The sequence below is a fragment of the Pipistrellus kuhlii genome, unplaced genomic scaffold, assembly GCF_014108245.1.
Source record: "Pipistrellus kuhlii isolate mPipKuh1 unplaced genomic scaffold, mPipKuh1.p scaffold_m20_p_44, whole genome shotgun sequence".
Classification (NCBI taxonomy): domain Eukaryota; kingdom Metazoa; phylum Chordata; class Mammalia; order Chiroptera; family Vespertilionidae; genus Pipistrellus; species Pipistrellus kuhlii.
In genome coordinates, this window is record NW_023425545.1 from 2010363 (window position 1) to 2027571 (window position 17209).

The following is a 17209-nucleotide window of genomic DNA, read 5'->3' on the forward strand; positions in this document are numbered from 1 at the left end:
GCGGGTGAGGGTGCGGGTGGAGGTGAGGGTGAGGGTGAGGGTGCGGGTGAGGGTGAGGGTGCGGGTGAGGGTGCGGGTGAGGGTGCGGGTGGAGGTGAGGGTGAGGGTGAGGGTGCGGGTGAGGGTGCGGGTGCGGGTGCGGGTGCGGTGCGGGTGAGGGTGCGGGTGAGGGTGAGGGTGCGGGTGAGGGTGCGGGTGAGGGTGCGGGTGGAGGTGAGGGTGAGGGTGAGGGTGCGGGTGAGGGTGCGGGTGCGGGTGCGGGTGCGGGTGCGGGTGCGGGTGCGGGTGCGGGTGAGGGTGCGGGTGAGGGTGCGGGTGCGGGTGAGGGTGCGGGTGAGGGTGCGGGTGCGGGTGAGGGTGCGGGTGAGGGTGCGGGTGGAGGTGAGGGTGAGGGTGAGGGTGCGGGTGAGGGTGCGGGTGCGGGTGCGGGTGCGGGTGCGGGTGAGGGTGCGGGTGAGGGTGCGGGTGCGGGTGCGGGTGCGGGTGGAGGTGCGGGTGGAGGTGAGGGTGCGGGTGGAGGTGAGGGTGCGGGTGAGGGTGAGGGTGCGGGTGCGGGTGAGGGTGAGGTTGTGGGTGGAGGTGAGGGTGCGGGTGAGGGTGAGGGTGAGGGTGAGGGTGTGGGTGAGGGTGTGGGTGCGGGTGCGGGTGCGGGTGGAGGTGAGGGTGAGGGTGAGGGTGCGGGTGCGGGTGCGGGTGCGGGTGAGGTTGCGGGTGCGGGTGCGGGTGAGGGTGCGGGTGCGGGTGAGGGTGCGGGTGAGGGTGAGGGTGTGGGTGAGGGTGTGGGTGCGGGTGCGGGTGCGGGTGGAGGTGAGGGTGGGGGTGCGGGTGCGGGTGAGGGTGCGGGTGCGGGTGCGGGTGCGGGTGAGGGTGAGGTTGTGGGTGCGGGTGCGGGTGCGGGTGAGGGTGCGGGTGCGGGTGAGGGTGCGGGTGCGGGTGCGGGTGAGGGTGAGGTTGTGGGTGCGGGTGCGGGTGCGGGTGAGGGTGCGGGTGCGGGTGCGGGTGAGGGTGCGGGTGCGGGTGAGGGTGAGGTTGTGGGTGCGGGTGCGGGTGCGGGTGAGGGTGCGGGTGCGGGTGCGGGTGCGGGTGAGGGTGAGGTTGTGGGTGCGGGTGCGGGTGAGGGTGCGGGTGCGGGTGCGGGTGCGGGTGAGGGGGGATAGGGGTAGGAGTGGGGCTGGGGGTGGGGGGGTGGGGGCAGAATCCTGGGGGAGAAGTTACAAGGTGATGGTCCGCCGGAGAGAGAAGGGCCAGGGCCCGGTTCTGAGGGCACCTGGGGGGGGGCCACTCCTCCGACCTCGGTGACCCGGGTCATTAACGCACCCCACGCCTCGGCAGGGCCAGACCCGGTCCTTCTCGGCCTCGGAGCCGTGGTCGGCAAACTGCGGCTCTGGCCCCGTGAGCTGTTAGCGAAGGCCAGCTCAGGGGTGCCCTGATTACGCTGATAACGATGGACCTACCAGATAGTTTCTCAAAAGAAGTGCCAGTGCTCGTCCTGTTGCTGTCTGGCCCTGTGGACTCGGGGGTTTGCCCACCACGGCCTCAGGGGTCCCGGGCCCGGCGGTCCCCACCCTGGTCCAGGATGAGGCGAGCGTTGCGTCTGGGGTGACCGAAGAGGCAAGGATGGGGGCGTGGAAAGGAGAGGTTCTGGGGGAGAAGCGACCGAGGCCGGCCCCCAGCCCACACCCCCCCCGGGGGCGGTGAGTCTGGATGGAGTCCTGGCCAGAGTGTGGGTGGCTGAGCCGGGCCTGCAGCCCAGCTTCCTGGGTGCTCTGGGTGCGGAGGCAGGAGTGGGGGCAGGTAAGGAGCTGGCCGTCCAGAGGGACTGTGCCACCTCCAAGAGGTCCTGTCCGGCCCAGAGCCTGAGTGCGGAGATGAGGGTGCAGTGCATCCCATGGCCACACGGTGGCAGCACGGGGCCGCCAGGAGCCAGGTCCCCCATGTCAGGCTGCACCCCCACCTCCAGCTCCTGTGGCTCCGTGGGACCCTCTCGCTCACAGGGAGTCCGCTTAGAAGCTGGAGCAGCTTCTGGAAGCCCAGGGGCACCAGGGGGACGGCCCGTCACCGGCCCCCAAGGCCTGGTCTCCAGCCCGTCCTCCGGCAGCCTCCCTCCTGCAGAGCCTCCGGTTGTGGCTGCTTTGTCATCACTGTTTCTTCTGTCCATCCTCGCCCGAGGGTATTCTCTCATTGGTTCTTAGAGCGAGTGGAAGGGAGGGGGGAGAGACAGAGAGAGAGGAACATGGGTGTGAGAGAGACGCATCCATCGGTTGCCTCCCGCACACGCCCTGACCAGGGCCAGGGACCGAGCCTGCAACCAAGGCACAGGCCCTTGACCGGGATGGAACCTGGGACCCTTCTGCCCGCAGGCCGACGCTCTGTCCACTGAGCCACACTGGCCAGGCTCCATCACTACTGGCTGCTGTTTGCAGAGGGCAGGGGCTCTCTCCCCGTCTCACTGCAGGCCCCAGGGGTCTGTGCAGAGGGAGGCTGACGGGGCGCAGGGCCCGGCGGAGGGGGTTCCGGCCCCGCTGGCTTGCGGTGCCCCGGTGACCGTGCTGTCCTTGCCTCCTCAGGGCGGAAGACAGGCATGGCGGGTACGGCCCCCGGCAGGGCGAGGAGCCCCCGGCCTCCCGGTGTTACCGCTGCTGCGACCCCGGCGCCCCCCTGTACCCCTCGGTGCCGGTGCCGCAGATCAACATCACCATCCTGAAAGGTGGGGCCGCCCGGGGGGGGGCTGCTCTGTCCAGACGGGGGCCCGAGGCGGGCAGCGGTCCCGGGGGGAGAGGAGGCGCGGTTTGGGGGCTCCGGGCCCCTTGCCCAGAGGGACGGGTCCCCCACCCGCATTCACACGCTGGGCCTCGGGGTCCCTGTTTGGGGCTTGGTGCTCCCCGCCCCCCATCAGGCCATCTGCGGGCCCTCGCCCTGCAAAGTCGTGCTGGGAAGTCGAGGGGCCAGGCCCTGCGCCCCAAACACCTGCGTCCATTTGCGCCATGAGCCGGCCCGGCCTGGCCGTCCTTGGAGGACACCCCTTTAGCTCCGTCCTGGGGCCAGGGCCTCCCGCAGGGACCGGGCGGCCGGCCGGGGGGGGGCGGCTGTGCCTGACGCCCGGCTCTCCTCCCTGCAGGGGAGAAGGGCGACCGGGGCCTGCGGGGCCTGCAGGGGAAGCTCGGCCGGCCGGGCGCCGCGGGCGTGCGCGGCCACGCCGGCCCCAAGGGCCAGAAGGGCTCGGCGGGCGCCCCCGGCGACCGGTGCAAGAGCCACTACGCGGCCTTCTCGGTGGGCAGGAGGAAGCCGCTGCACAGCGACGCCTACTACCAGACGGTGGTGTTCGACACGGAGTTCGTAAACCTGTACGGACACTTCAACATGTTCACCGGCAAGTTCTACTGCTACGTGCCCGGCGTGTACTTCTTCAGCCTCAACGTGCACACGTGGAACCAGAAGGAGACCTACCTGCACGTGATGCGCAACGCGGAGCCCGTGGTCATCCTGTACGCGCAGGTCAGCGACCGCAGCATCATGCAGAGCCAGAGCCTGATGCTGGCGCTGGGCGAGCAGGACGAGGTGTGGGTGCGGCTCTTCCGCGGGGAGCGCGAGAACGCCGTCTTCAGCGACGAGTTCGACACCTACATCACCTTCAGCGGCTACCTGGTCAAGCCGGCCGCCGAGCCCTAGCCCGGCCCCCGGCCCCTCGCCCCCGCCTGCCCACGCCACCCCCGGCCCGGCACCGGGCGCCCGCCGCCGGCAGCTCTCCCCACGCTGGGGGCCCCACGCCCCTGCTTTGGTGTTCGACACGAGGCCCCGCACAGGAGAGGGAGGGACGAGCAGCCGTGGGGCGGGGGGCCGGGGGCCGGGGGCCGGGGGCCGGGGGCCGGGCCTTGCCGTCTCCGGAGGTAGGATCATCTCTGGAGGTGAGATCGTGGTGGAGCAGGCGGGTGAGGCTGGCGAGCGCTCCCCGTTGTGGGAGAATCCTTAAGTGACCCCGGCCGTCCCTCCTCCTGAGGCTCCAAACGATCATGCAGATTTGGAAAGCGGAGCCGAGCCCGGGAACCGCAGGGAGAGGAGGGTGGCGGCTGCCCTCCCGCAGCCCGCAGCCCCCGGGGCCCCCGTCTCTGAGGCTGCAGGAGACGCCTTTCCCAGGAGGAGGCAGCGGCCACACCGGCTCCGTGCTTTAGGCCACAGGCAGCCTCCACGGCCAGCCCAAGCGGCGTCCACTCCGGGACAGCCTGGGCCTCGCCGAGGGCTCGGGGTCTTTCTGAGCCGCGGCAGCGGAGGGGAGGGGGGGGTCGGGCTGCAGAGGGACCGCCGGCCCTGACAGCTGCACCGCAGGGCCCGGACCTGCGGATGTCCCTCCTCCAGCAAAGCTCAGGGCCCCCAGCGCGGAGCGGCACGGCCTGGCCTGACCCCCTCACTCCCGTCCTCGGTCCTCACCTCTGCCCTCCCCGCAGACACGCCGCCCGTGCAGCAGCCTCGGAGGCGGCAGCCGTGGCGGTTAGACGGTCAGACATTTTCCTACGAGACCCCTCCCGTCTCAGCTCGCAGCGGGAGGAGCTGGAGGCTCGGCCCCCGCCTGCCTCGGGGTTCCAGGGACAGGCAGCCCCACCCACTGGGGCCAGACGCCCGCTGGGTGGGGGTGGGCGCCCGGGTGCTCTGGCCTGCGGCCACCTGTGGCCGGGCAGCCATCCCCGCTCCGGGAATGCCCAGGCCGGCCACTCCTACTGCCGGCCTCGGCCCCGAGTCTCCCCTTCACCATCCGGGGCCCCCGCGTCCCCCCGAAGGAGCTCTGCTGGTCAGACGCCCGACTCCGTGCCTCTGGCGTGCCCCCCTCAGGGTGCCCCCCGCCGCTTCCCGCTGCCCTGACGCTCTCAGAAACATTAAACTTGGCATCGTGTGTTCAGCAGCTCGGCCTCCTCCTGTGGTCACTGAGCCTCCATCGTCAGCCCTGAGCACGCGCCCCCCGCCCCACCGCCTGTGGGAGGCCTGGGGATGTGGGAGCCCAGTGGGCACTGGCTGAGTCCCAGGCCGCCTCTGGCCTCAGGGGACACAGCCTGTGGGGCGCCCTGTGTCGAGGAGCCCTGCGTGGCAGGTGGGACTCGGACCCCTGCATCTGGTGGCTTCCAACAGCAGAGACCAGTTCTCCCCGGTCCCGGAGGCTGAGAGCCCGAAGCTGAGGTGGGGGCCGGGCCAGGCCCCCCCAGGCCTGAGGGGGGTCCTCCCTGCCCTTCCAGGTCTGGGCCGGTGCTCCGGGGTTTGGGGCGGCGTCACTGCCGTCTCCGCCCTGTCTGTCTGCACACAGCCTTCCCCTCGGGTCCTTACACACACACACACACACACACACACACACACCCCGACACTGGTCCCTCACGCGGGGCCCAGCCAGGTCCAGGACGGCCTCCTCTCAAACCCTCAAGCCTCTGATCTCCGCGCAGCCCGCAGCTCCAGAGGAGGCACACGCACACGCACACGCGCACACACACATGCACATACACGTACACGCACGGGGTGAGGATAGGGCTTCTCTCTCAGGGGGACACCACCTGCGGGCTCGCCCCCTCCACCCCCAGGCCTGCCCTCTCCTGCCCCCGCGGCCCATGTGGCCGGCCAGAGGCTGCTGCTCCCGGCGCCTGCCAGCGGGCGCTCAGCCAGGGCCTGACCGGCTGCCGGCGGGCAGTGCCGAGCCGCCCGCTCCTCTGGCCGCACGCCGGGCGTCCTTCCTTCCTGGGTCCTCGGTGAGCTGTATGGGCACTCAGCCTGGGGCTGGGGCCAGACCGGGCAGGCACTGCCCTCTGCTTCCTGCAGACAAAGGGCAGGTCCCGTCCCCCGTGAGGCCCGGGGCAGGGCTCCCGCCCGCGCTGGGAGCTGGCCGGCTGAGCGGAGGAGTCAGCTTCACCAGGTGCCCCCGCCAGCCTCCTCCTGGGACAGTCCTGCCCCGAACATGCCAGCTGGGAGAGGAGGCCGTGTTTGCTCCGGGCCCACCCACTGCCCCCTTTTTATAAAAAATATTTTTTATTCATTTCAGAGAGGAAGAGAGAGGGAGCGAGAGATAGAAACATCAATGGTGCCAAAACCGGTGTGGCTCAGTGGATAGAGCATCGGCCTGCGGACTGAAAGGTCCCAGGTTCGATTCCGGTCCAGGGCATATACCTTGGTTGCGGGCACATCCCCAGCGGGGGGTGTGCAAGAGGCAGCTGATTGATGAGTCTCTCTCTTTGATGTTTCTAACTCTCTGTCCCTCTCCCTTCCTCTCTGTAAAAAATCAATAAAAATATTAAAAAAGAAAAAAAAAGAAGCATCAATGGCAAGAGAGAATCATGGACCAGCTGCCTCCTGCACCTGCACGCCCCCCACTGGCGATGGAGCCCACACCCTGGGCCTGTGCCCTGACGGGGATGGAACCGTCACCTCCTGGTTCACAGGTCGACGCTCAACCCCTGTGCCATGTGGCCGGGCCCACTGCCCCTTTGACGCCTTCCTCCGAGCTCCCACACCCCTCCTGGCAGCCGCACCTCCCACCCCCTTCCTGCCCCTCTTTCTCTGAGTGGCACCCGCTCCCTGCCGGGTGCCGGGCATGGTCACCCACACACACACAGGGGACGGCCGCCAGGGGACTGCTCTGGGTTAACTGAGGTGACGGGGTGCCAGCCGTCACCAGTCCCCTGCGCCCTCGGACCCCCCAAGCGGCTTCGTCCCCCAGGCCCCTTCCTCACGGCCGCCCCGCCAGGAGGGAGCGGAGGTCCCAGGCGGACCACCCGGCCGGAGCAGAGGGACCCGGCAGCGCTGACTCCGGAAGAAGAGGCTCCGGAGGCCTGCCGGGCAGCCAGGGCGGGGGCGGGCGCTCCCGTCCTCCGGGGTCAGCGTGTGTGTGTGTCCGTCGTGTGTTTAGCTTTCTGTGGGGCTCACCATGGGAACCCCGCCCAGGGCGGCCGGCCGGCTCCCGGGGGCGTGGGGACGGGGTGAAATGAGGCTGCTCGCCCAGCCCAGGAGAAAAACAACAAACACCAGGAAGTGGCAGAAAAGGATGAACACAAGGCGCCTCCGTGTGCGGAGGGAGGCGGACCTGGCCTCACACCGCACACTCTCTGCACACTGAGCGGGAAACTCCGTGTGAGCGATCACAGCCTGGGACTGGGCCACGTTCCCGAGCCGTGGCGCCAGGGCAGGAGTCACAGAGGAAACAGATAAACGGGGCGTCATCAGCATGTACGATTCTGGGACCCCATTAGGCCCCGCGGGACCCCTGAGGACAGCGAAAGGCCCCTCCGAGGAGGAGGAAACGCCTGCAGACCGTGGACCTGAGGAGGGACTGCCACTCGCCGACACGATCCGCCTCTGTGCCTCAGACACACAGACACCCTGCGAACGGACACTGGACCCCAATATACTCCAAAGGGAGGAGAACAAACGACCAATGAGCACACGCGGAGCGCTCGCATCATCAGTCACCGGGGAAACGCAGGTCAGAACCACAGGAGATACCACTTCCCAACCCCCAGGGGCCCTGGTCGGTGCTGGTCCGCTCGCTGCTGGCGGGGTTCAGGGGCAGCCGCTGCGGGGAGCAGCGGGCACAGCCGGGGAGCCGGGCACAGCCCCAGGGTGCCAGCCAGGGAGCCCCAGGGTGCGGGCCAGGCCGCGGCGAGGTGCAGACCCCAGAGAGAAAACCCGTCCGCCAGCACGCGCTCCCAGCCATATTCATAACAAACAAACACGAGGAGCCCTGGCCGGGCGGCTCAGCGGACAGAGCGTCGGCCTGTGGACCGAAGGGTCCCAGGTTCGATCCCGGTCAGGGGCACATGCCCGGGGTGAGGACTTGATCCCCAGTGGGGGGTGAGCAGGAGGCAGCCGATCAGCGATTCTCTCTCATTGATGTTTCTCTCCCTCTCCCTTCCTCTCGGAAATCAATAAAAACATATTTTTAAAAAAGGAAGTAAGAGGTTTATTATGTTCTTTAAAATGTGGAACTAACCCAGGCGTCTGTCAGCTGAGGGTCAGACCAGTATGAGCAACGGGAAGGCGGGAGGGCGGACCCTGCCGAGGGCTGACCCCCCAGAGACCGACCCCCAGAGACCGACCCCCCAGAGACCGGCCCCTCAGAGACCGACCCCTCAGAGACTGACCCCTCAGAGACCGATCCCCCAGAGACCGATCCCCCAGAGACCAACCCCCCAGAGACCGACCCCCCAGAGACCGACCCCCAGAGACCGACCCCCCAGAGACCGATCCCCCAGAGACCGATCCCCCAGAGACCAACCCCCCAGAGACCGACCCCCCAGAGACCGGCCCCTCAGAGACCGACCCCCCAGAGACCGACCCCCCCAGAGACCGGCCCCCCAGAGACCGACCCCCAGAGACCGACCCCCCAGAGACCGACCCCCCAGAGACCGACCCCCCAGAGACCGACCCCCCAGAGACCGACCCCCCAGAGACCGACCCCGACCCCTCAGAGACCGACCCCCCAGAGACCGGCCCCCCAGAGACCGGCCCCCCAGAGACCGGCCCCCCAGAGACCGACCCCTCAGAGACCGACCCCCCAGAGACCGACCCCCCAGAGACCGGCCCCTCAGAGACCGGCCCCCCAGAGACCGGCCCCCAGAGGCTGATCCCCCAGAGGCTGACCTGGTGGGAGGAGCCCCCGGCTGCGGGCCCTGTTGAGGGGAAGTGCCCACGCGAGACGGGTCAGCGGCTCGGGGCGGGAAGGGGGGCGGGAAGGGGGGCTGGGGGGCTGGCGGAGTCCCCGGTCTCCCCGGGAGTGGCCTCAGGCACGTGGCGGCTGGGGCCCTGTGGTCCCGGCTGTGGTCCGGCTGTGGCCCGGCTGTGGCCCGGCTGTGGGTCCGGCTGTGGCCCGGCTGTGGCCCGGCTGTGGGTCCGGCTGTGGTCCGGCTGTGGTCCGGCTGTGGCCCGGTGTGGCCGCGCCCGAGAGCGGGCGGAGAGGCCCAGGCCCGGTGGCTCCGGAGATGCTGCCCGCGTGGGGGTGGCCGCCCCTTCCAGGCCGCGGGGGGGGGCCGGGGGGCTCGGAGGCTGGGGAGCCGTGTGGTCCGGGGAGCACCCGAGCCCGGCCCCGTCTGCCGCACCGGCCGTCGCTCTCACTCCCGGCCCCGCTCCTGGGCGCCAGGTGAGGCTCATCCTCATCGGGAGATGGGCAGCCCCTCCCCCCTCCCCCCCGCCCCCGGGGCTGGGCTGGGCGTGTCTCCTGGAGAGCCCGGCACCCTCTGCACGCGTGTACACACACACACACACACACACACACACACACACAATCTGTCAGCTCCCGCCTGAGCGCCCTGCCCGGCCTTTGAACCGGGGCCCCCGAGCCCTCTGCACGCACCCCTCCCGGAGTGAGTGGGCTCCTGCCTGAGCCTCTCGCTGAGACAGAGGCGGCAGCTTGTTGGGGGGCTGACCACCCTCACCTGAGGAAACTTCCCGGTGGAGAGCGGAGCGGGGAGGAGGGGGGAGAGAGGGAGGGAGAGAGAGGGAGAGAGGGAGAAACACTGATGTGAAAGAGACTCGTTGACTGGTTGCCTTCTGCTCGCACCCCGACTAGGGCCAGGAATCGAACCTGAAACCCTTCGGTACACGGGCCAACGCTCTACCCACTGAACCACGCCGGCCAGGGCCACGAGGCGTCCCGTTAGCCCCCCACCCGGCAGCCCGCTCCGCGTGGGCCCCACACCAACCAGGAAGCCCCCCCAGGCCCGCCTTGTCCCTCTCCGCTGGGGTCTGGGAAAGCGGGGAGCCCCGAAGCCTCACCCCAGAGCCAGCCCCATTGCTCTGGGCGGCTAAGGCTGGGGTCAGGGGTCAGGGGTCAGGGGTCAGGGAGGGAGACGGCAGGGTGAGGTTACTTCTCCCAAGGGGGACCAGCGAGCATGCTGGAACCGCCCGGCGGGTGAGATCACCCAGCGCGGGTGCCAAGGGCGGCGTCCAGAGCCCAGCCGAGCCGGCACAGCCTGCCAGGATGGGGGAGGGGCGGAGTGGCCTCGCCTGCCCCGGATGTGGCTCCACAGGCCCGAGTCACAGCAACAGCAGCTACACCGGACATCACCAGCACGAAAAACTCCGGCCCGGCCGGCCGGCTCAGGGCTGCGCATCGGTCTGTGGACCAGGGGGTCCGGGTTCGATTCCTGGTCCGGGCGCAGGCCCGGGTTGTGGGCTCGATCCCCAGTGAGGGGTGTGCAGGAGGTAGCCGGTCCATGATTCTCTCATCATCAATGTTTCTCCCTCTCCCTCTTCCTCTCTGACATCAATAAAAAAATATTTTTTTAAAGTAAAATTCTGTGCTTCCAGGGACACCATCAGGGCAGAGGGGCCTTTCCCTGCACCAGGCGGCCCGGCGAGGGCAGGGGCTGCCCTGGGGGGCTGCACGGGGCGGGAGGCTGGGCGCCAGGTACCTGGGGGGGCCCGGGCCCCCCCCCCAACCCCCCCGACAATGGAGGAAATGTCTCCGCTCCGGAGGCAGCGCCGGGCCAGCCGCCCGCGGGGCCTGCGCTCTGCGCCCTGACGCCGGGGGCGGGGTCCGTGCCCAGCCCGTGGGGCTCAGCGGGGTCATCGCCATCGGGAATGAAGACCCCGGTCTCCTGCCCCCGCCCCCGCCCCGCCTCTGAAGAGAGAGACTCAGGACTGAGCGCGGCCGAGCGCCGTCTGGTCCAGCGAGGAAGGCCCGACGGGGACTCCGGACGCGGGACCGGAGCGGGGTCAGCGGGGTGCGGGGAGCGGGGCCGGCGGGGTGCGGGGAGCGGGGTCGGCGGGGTGCACGGAGCGGGGTCGGCGGGGTGCGCGGAGCGGGGCCGGCGGGGTGCGGGGAGCGGGGCCGGCGGGGTGCGGGGAGCGGGGCCGGCGGGGCGCGGGGAGCGGGGTCGGCGGGGTGCGGGGAGCGGGGCCGGCGGGGTGCGGGGAGCGGGGTCGGCGGGGTGCGGGGAGCGGGGTCGGCGTGGTGCGCGGAGCGGGGCCGGCGGGGCGCGGGGAGCGGGGCCGGCGGGGTGCGCGGAGCGGGGCCGGCGGGGCGCGGGAGCGGGGCCGGCGGGGCGCGGGGAGCGGGGCCGGCGGGGTGCGCGGAGCGGGGCCGGCGGGGTGCGCGGAGCGGGGCCGGCGGGGTGCGCGGAGCGGGGCCGGCGGGGTGCGCGGAGCGGGGCCGGCGGGGTGCGCGGAGCGGGGCCGGCGGGGTGCAGGGAGCGGGGTCAGCCTGGGTGAGCGGAGCGGGGTCAGCGGGTGCGAGGGGTTCGCGGAGCGGGGCCGGCGGGGTGCGGGGAGCGGGGTCGGCGGGGTGCGGGGAGCGGGGCCGGCGGGGTGCGGGGAGCGGGGCCGGCGGGGTGCGGGGAGCGGGGCCGGCGGGGCGCGGGGAGCGGGGTCAGCCGGGTGCGGGGAGCAGGGTCAGCGGGGCGCGCGGAGCGGGGTCAGCAGGGTGCACAGAGCAGCCCCGGAAACTGGTGAACTGGAAGCTGAAGCAGAAGAAAGAGGAAGTGAACATCAGGACGAACTTTATGGCCGTCCGCTGGAGCACGGAGGCCAGGACCACTTCCTGTTTTGTTTTTAATATATTTTTATTGATTTCAGAGAAGAGAAGGAGAGGGATAGAAACATCCATGATGAGAGGGAATCACTGAGCAGCTGCTTCCTGCAACCTCCACTGGGGACAGAGCCCGAAACCCGTGCCTGGGCCCTGACCGGAATTGAACCCAGGCTCTATGCACTGAGCCACACCAGCCGGGCCACTTCCTGTTTTCCAGCCGCCCGCCTTACCTCCGGGAGGAAGCGGAGCCCTGGCGATCTGAGCGCCGAGGCCGCGGTGCGCTCCCCGCAGTGAGCTCGGAGGGAGGCCCAGAGGCCGGGGTGGACGTGCCGGGTTTGTACAGAGGAAGTGGGAGCTTCCAGAAGAGGAAAAGGGGCCGGTGCCCGGTGCGTGGTTATCAGTCACACCCGAAGCCCCGTGAGAACGTGGCAGGAGAGGAACGCGGACAGAAAACCCCAAACTCCGTCCTCGCCGCAGCGGGAGGATCTTTCCGGAACACGCAGGAGCAGCCGGTCCCCCCCAAAGCGCAGCGCGACCCTGAGTTATAAACAGCCTGACCGGGCGCCGCCTCTGGAGGGGAAAGGCCCGGCCTGTCTCCTGGGCCGGGACGGCAGACGCAGGAGCCCGTGTGCCTGGCTGCGGGCGGGGAGGCGTGAGACACGCGGTCCGGCGGGGAGAGAGGCGGGCGGTCCGCTGGCCGGGCGGGAGGCTGCCTGGAGGGGCCGGGAGGGACCAGGTCCCTCAGAGGACAGCCCCCCGCGGCCCCTCACGGCAAAACAAGAGGCTTAGCCATCATCCGGTCAAACACTAAAAGGAACAACATGCACCCGGGCAGCGAATGCGGGGAACACAGACACGGGAAGCACACAGGAAGCACATGGAAAGCACACGGGAAGACAGAGGGGAGCTCAGGGGGTGCTTTGAAAAGACGGGTAAGACAGACAGCCCTGCCCTGGCCTGGATGGAACGTTGGCCTGCGGACGGAAGGTCCCAGGTTCGATTCCGGCCAAGGGCACACGCCTGGGTTGTGGGCTCGGTCCCCAGGAGGGGACGTGCAGGAGGCAGCTGATCAGTGATTATCATCATCATGGATGTTTCTCTCTCTCTCTCTTCCTCTCCCTTTCTCTCTAAAACCAATAAAACATATTTTAAAATAAATAAAACACGAATAAAACAGACAGTCCTCGAGCCAAAGGCCTCCAGACAGAAAAAGAGAGAAAGAGGCACAAACACGGGGGGTCGAAGGGCCGCGCCCGGAGAGGGGGAGCCAGGTCAGAGGCTGCGGGCGGGCGGGCGGGCGGGTGCCCCGGGGCATGGACGCCCCAGGACAGCAGGGTCCACAGGGTCAGCCGGGGAGAAAGCGGGGCGTCTGAACGGCCGAGACCAAACAGGAAGCTGAAACCCGAGAGGCCTGCGGGCGGCCCTGGCGGTGTCCCAGGAGCCTGACCCGGCCGGGGACGCCCCTCGAGCAGGCGCCTCCGTTCCGGGGGGAAGGCTCTGGCTGGCGGCCACCCCTCCGTGGCGGGCCAGCTCGGGACGCCGGCCTGGGGGGCACTGGACGTTGTCCAGGCCCAGGCAGAACAGCACAGCCCGGCCGAACCTCCGAACCAGGAGGCTGAGGGCTCCATCCCCCGTGGGGGCGTGCAGGAGACAGCCAATCTCTCTCATCATTGATGTTTCTCTCTCCCTCTCGGAAATCAATGAACATATGTGTGTGTACGGCCTATACCATTGTTACAAAGCACAAACGGTGTTACGTAGCTTCGGTCCGTACGTGCGCACACAACGATGTCAAACCATCGGGAGGGCCGCGGGCCAAGCTGCTGGTTTTGGGGGACCATGGGGGCCTCTGAGGATGGGGAGGGGGCAAGGAAACCAAGAGGGAGGGGGCTAAAGAGACCCTACTGACTGCAGGGCTTTCCTCGTTAGAAGGCGAAGGGAACAAAGTGTTTGTGCAGCCCAAGCGTTAAGACAGCAGCCGGCCAGCACGGGCATCCCGTTTGCCGTGTAGATTAAGGTGACCAGATGTCCCGCTTTTGGCGGGGACAGTCGTTTTAAAAAAGTCCCAAATCTTGCTGAAACCGGTTTAGCTCAGTGGATAGAGCGTCGGCCTGCGGACTGAAAGGTCCCGGGTTCAATTCCGGTCAAGGGCATGTACCTTGGTTGCGGGCACATCCCCAGTCGGGGTGTGCAGGAGGCGGCTGATCGATGTTTCCCTCTCATTGATGTTTCTAACTATCTCTCTCCCTTCCTCTCTGTGAAAAATCAATAAAATATATTTAAAAAAAAAAAAAGTCTTGAATCTTTCCAAAAATCAGGACTTTTAAAAACGCCGTGGGATGGGGGATGAATTGTTAAAAATCGGGACTGTCCCGCCAAAAGCAGGACGTCTGGTGACCTGAGTGTAGATGGTAGTTTGCCGTGCATCACGGCGGAGAGTCTGTGCTCACAGGTGGAGGCGCCAGGCCGGTCGGGAGGTGGTCATTGTGCAGGATGTGGGGCAGGTGCAGCCTGAGTGGGTGTCAGGTGAGAGGCCGGAGCCCGGGCCCCGCCTTCTGGCACTCCGTCAGTCGGCCTGTGCTGAGGCTGGGGGGGAGGGGAGGGAATCCTTTAGAAGGAAGCAGCAGCTCCAAAGGCTTTGACGCCACCTCTGCTCTTGCCCAGCTGCTCCGAGGCGTGGGTCTGAGCGAAGGCACCCGCCAGTCAGCTCAAAGGTTTGCCGAGAAAAGATGATGGCTGCTGTTGTGAGGCGGGCTCTCCGTGTGTGTGTGTGTGTGTATATATATATATATATATATATATATATTTAACATATATATTTTATAGACTTTTTTACAGAGAGGAAGGGAAAGGGATAGAGAGTTAGGAACATCAATGAGAGAGAAACATCAACCAGCTGCCTCCTGCACACCCCCTACTGAGGATGTGCCCGCAACCAAGGTACATGCCCTTTACTGGAATCGAACCTGGGACCCCTGAGTCCGCAGGCCGACGCTCTATCCACTGAGCCAAACCGGTTAGGGCAAGAGTTCACATTGAGTGTAATTACCGGGAGCTTCTTTCCTCACCTCGGCCCAGGCAGCACAGTGGTCGGTGCTTCCGGGGACCCAGGCCCCTTCCCTGCTGTTGCTCCGCGCCCTCCACACAATGCTCCCACCGCCTCGCCTCCGACGGCCGCTGCAGTGCCGCCCGCCTCGCACACAGCTGGCGGCCAGCGGGAGGAGAGGGAAGGCGAGGGCACCCCCACTCCAGCACCCTGTGCGTGTCTGAACTAGAGCCCGCGCCAGTGGCCTCTCAGAGGCACTGGCTCCAGCCGGGCACATTGCCTCCAGCTGGGCAGTGCAGGCAGCCGCTGCTCCATGGTGAGGCTTCCCTCCCGGAAGCAGGGGCCGGAGGGATGGGGGAGCCGTTAGTTCCTGCCACACCTGTCCCCTAGCAACAGCCCCGCCTGGGGAGCGGGTGACGGCGATGGCCACTCCACCTGCCTCAGCTTCCGGCCGGACATCCTGGGAGGCTGAGGGAGAGGCTGGGGGAAGGCAGCACAGGCCCTGGCTGAGTGGCAGGCGCGGCAGCCAATGAGGTAATCCGAGGGCCTGTGCTGGTGCACAGAGTCCCGCCCAGCGGGGACCCGGCCAGCAGGACTCCGGGGAGGCCCATGTAAAGTCTAAGGACGCTGATTCAGTTCTGAGGAGGAGGACATGTTTACTGATTCACGGTCACCTCTCACCTCGCAGCTGCCGGGGAGCGCTCGGAACACCTGGCTCGGTGCAGCCCGAACGATGATGCATCCTCGGTGCTGCCTGAGCACGGCGCCCACTGGACGTCCCGCGCCCGCCCCCTGCAAACTGCCGGCCTCTGGATCTGTCCTCCCGCTCCTGAGTGGCCGGTGCTCCCGCAGCCTGGCCGAGGCCCGACGCCTCAGCCTTAGTCACGTCCCTGTGCTCGCTCGGTTACGGACGCGCTGGGGCCTCCTAAAGTTCAAAGTCCCCAGGATAATGAGGCCGTCGGCGTGGGCGGTGGATGCGGGCCAGCCGGTCCCTCTGGGCCCTGCCCCCGCCTGTGCACATGTGTGCACAAGCTCACTCACCAACACATGCCCTCTCACACCCACACTGGCTGCTCCTTGAAGCCATTCCTGCCAGAACCCCCCACCCCCACCCCCCCGCCCGGCTCCGCGTTTCCCCCATCCAGGCCGCAAGTCTTAAAACCTCCTCTCCCCTGCCTTCCTCTCTCCCCTTCCTCCCCTCCTCTCCCCGGTCCCCTCTGACCCTCTCTGTCTGGGCCTCTCCCACCTCCTCCTGTCCCTGTTCTGGGTCCTCCCAGTGGAGCTCTGAGGACAGGCAGCTGCTGCCCGCCCCCCTGCTCCTGGGCCCCCCCATTCCCCCTCCCCCCGCAGCTCCTGCTCCCCTCCTCTCCACCTCCCGCAGCTCCCTGGAGCGGGGCCGGGAAAGCCAGCCAGCTGGCCACAGAGCTGGACAGAGGTGCAGGCTCACACCCAGCAGGGCCTAGAGGCCCAGCTCAGCGCCAGGCTCCTCCTGGGCCAAGTTCACTTGGGGAGACCTGAGCCACGCGGCCTGGGCTCCCCCTCCCAGAGGCCCGCCTGCCGGGGCACAGGGCTCAGCTGCTCCCAAAAGGGGGCGCGGGGGTCCGTTTCCTGGGGCCGCTGCTCCGACGACTGCAGAGGGGCTGCCCAACAGGAGCAGGGGCACTCCGCTCTGGGCCGGGGCCTGAAATCAGGTGTGGGGGGCTGTGCTCCCTCGGGGGGGGGGGGAGCCTCTTCAGCTTCTGGAGGCTCCAGGCCCCTTCCACCTCATCCTCTGTCCTCACATGACCCTTCTCCAAGTTCCCGTGGCCCCACCCCCTTATTCACATACCGTGTTAATGCAAAAAGCATTCAAACCTGTAAAGAATTTTTGTGTTTATTTGAGCCAAACTGTCGACAATGCCGGGGAGCAGGACCTCAAAGTCTGAGGATAACGCTCCGGAGAAGGTAGCTTTCCCCCGTGTTTTTTTGTTTTGTTTTTTAATATATTTTATTGATTTTTTACAGAGAGGAAGAGAGAGGGAGAGTTAGAAACATCGATGAGAGAGAATCATCGATCAGCTGCCTCTTGCACACCCCCCCACTGAGGATGTGCCCACAACCAAGGTACATGCCCTTGACCGGAATCGAACCTGGGACCTTTCAGTCCGCAGACCAATGCTCTATCCACTGAGCCACACCGGTTTCGGCTTCCCCGTGTTTTATACATTACGCTCAGAGGAAGAGCCGTCAGTGGGCCATGTGGAACCCATTGGCGATGGATTAGGGAGGCGGGAGAAAGCAAAGCGGGAACCTCCGGGATTGGGTAGAGTGAAATGATGGACACACACTTCTCTAACAGGTGGGCAGATCGTTCACCGTGGACAGGAGCTGGTGGCTTCCGCCCTGGCGCCGTTTGGTGTGTCCTGAGGGGCCGCGACCCTGATACCTCACGGCTGTTTCTTAGCTGCAAAGGGCAGTAGGCTGGGTCAGGGAGGAAGTGGTCTCTGTCAGGGAGGTGCTGGCCTGTCAGAGAGGCGCTGGGCTGGGTGAGGGGGGCGGCCTGAGGGTGCTCTGTGGGGCCCAGCGGAGTCCGGCCTCCTGGTCTCGAGACCCAGCTTGGCTGCCTCCAGGCCCGGGGAGCGGGGCCCTCGCCGCACGGGCTCCCACCTCCTCGCTCACATCCTCGTCTC

The 17209-nt window shown here is 67.7% G+C and overlaps 1 protein-coding gene across 3 annotated transcripts in view; it reads left to right on the forward strand.

Annotated features, from left to right (window-relative positions):
• Nucleotides 1-4894, forward strand: part of C1QTNF1 (C1q and TNF related 1) — an 18086-nt gene extending 13192 nt beyond the window's left edge. For all 3 annotated transcript variants that reach the window (XM_045572168.1, XM_045572170.1, XM_045572169.1), the window contains 2 exons: nucleotides 2568-2707; nucleotides 3119-4894. In XM_045572168.1, coding sequence (XP_045428124.1) covers nucleotides 2568-2707; nucleotides 3119-3669 — 691 coding nt within the window. In that variant the 3' untranslated portion in view covers nucleotides 3670-4894. The remainder of the gene's footprint in view (nucleotides 1-2567; nucleotides 2708-3118) is intronic.
• The last annotated feature ends 12315 nt before the right edge of the window (nucleotides 4895-17209 follow it).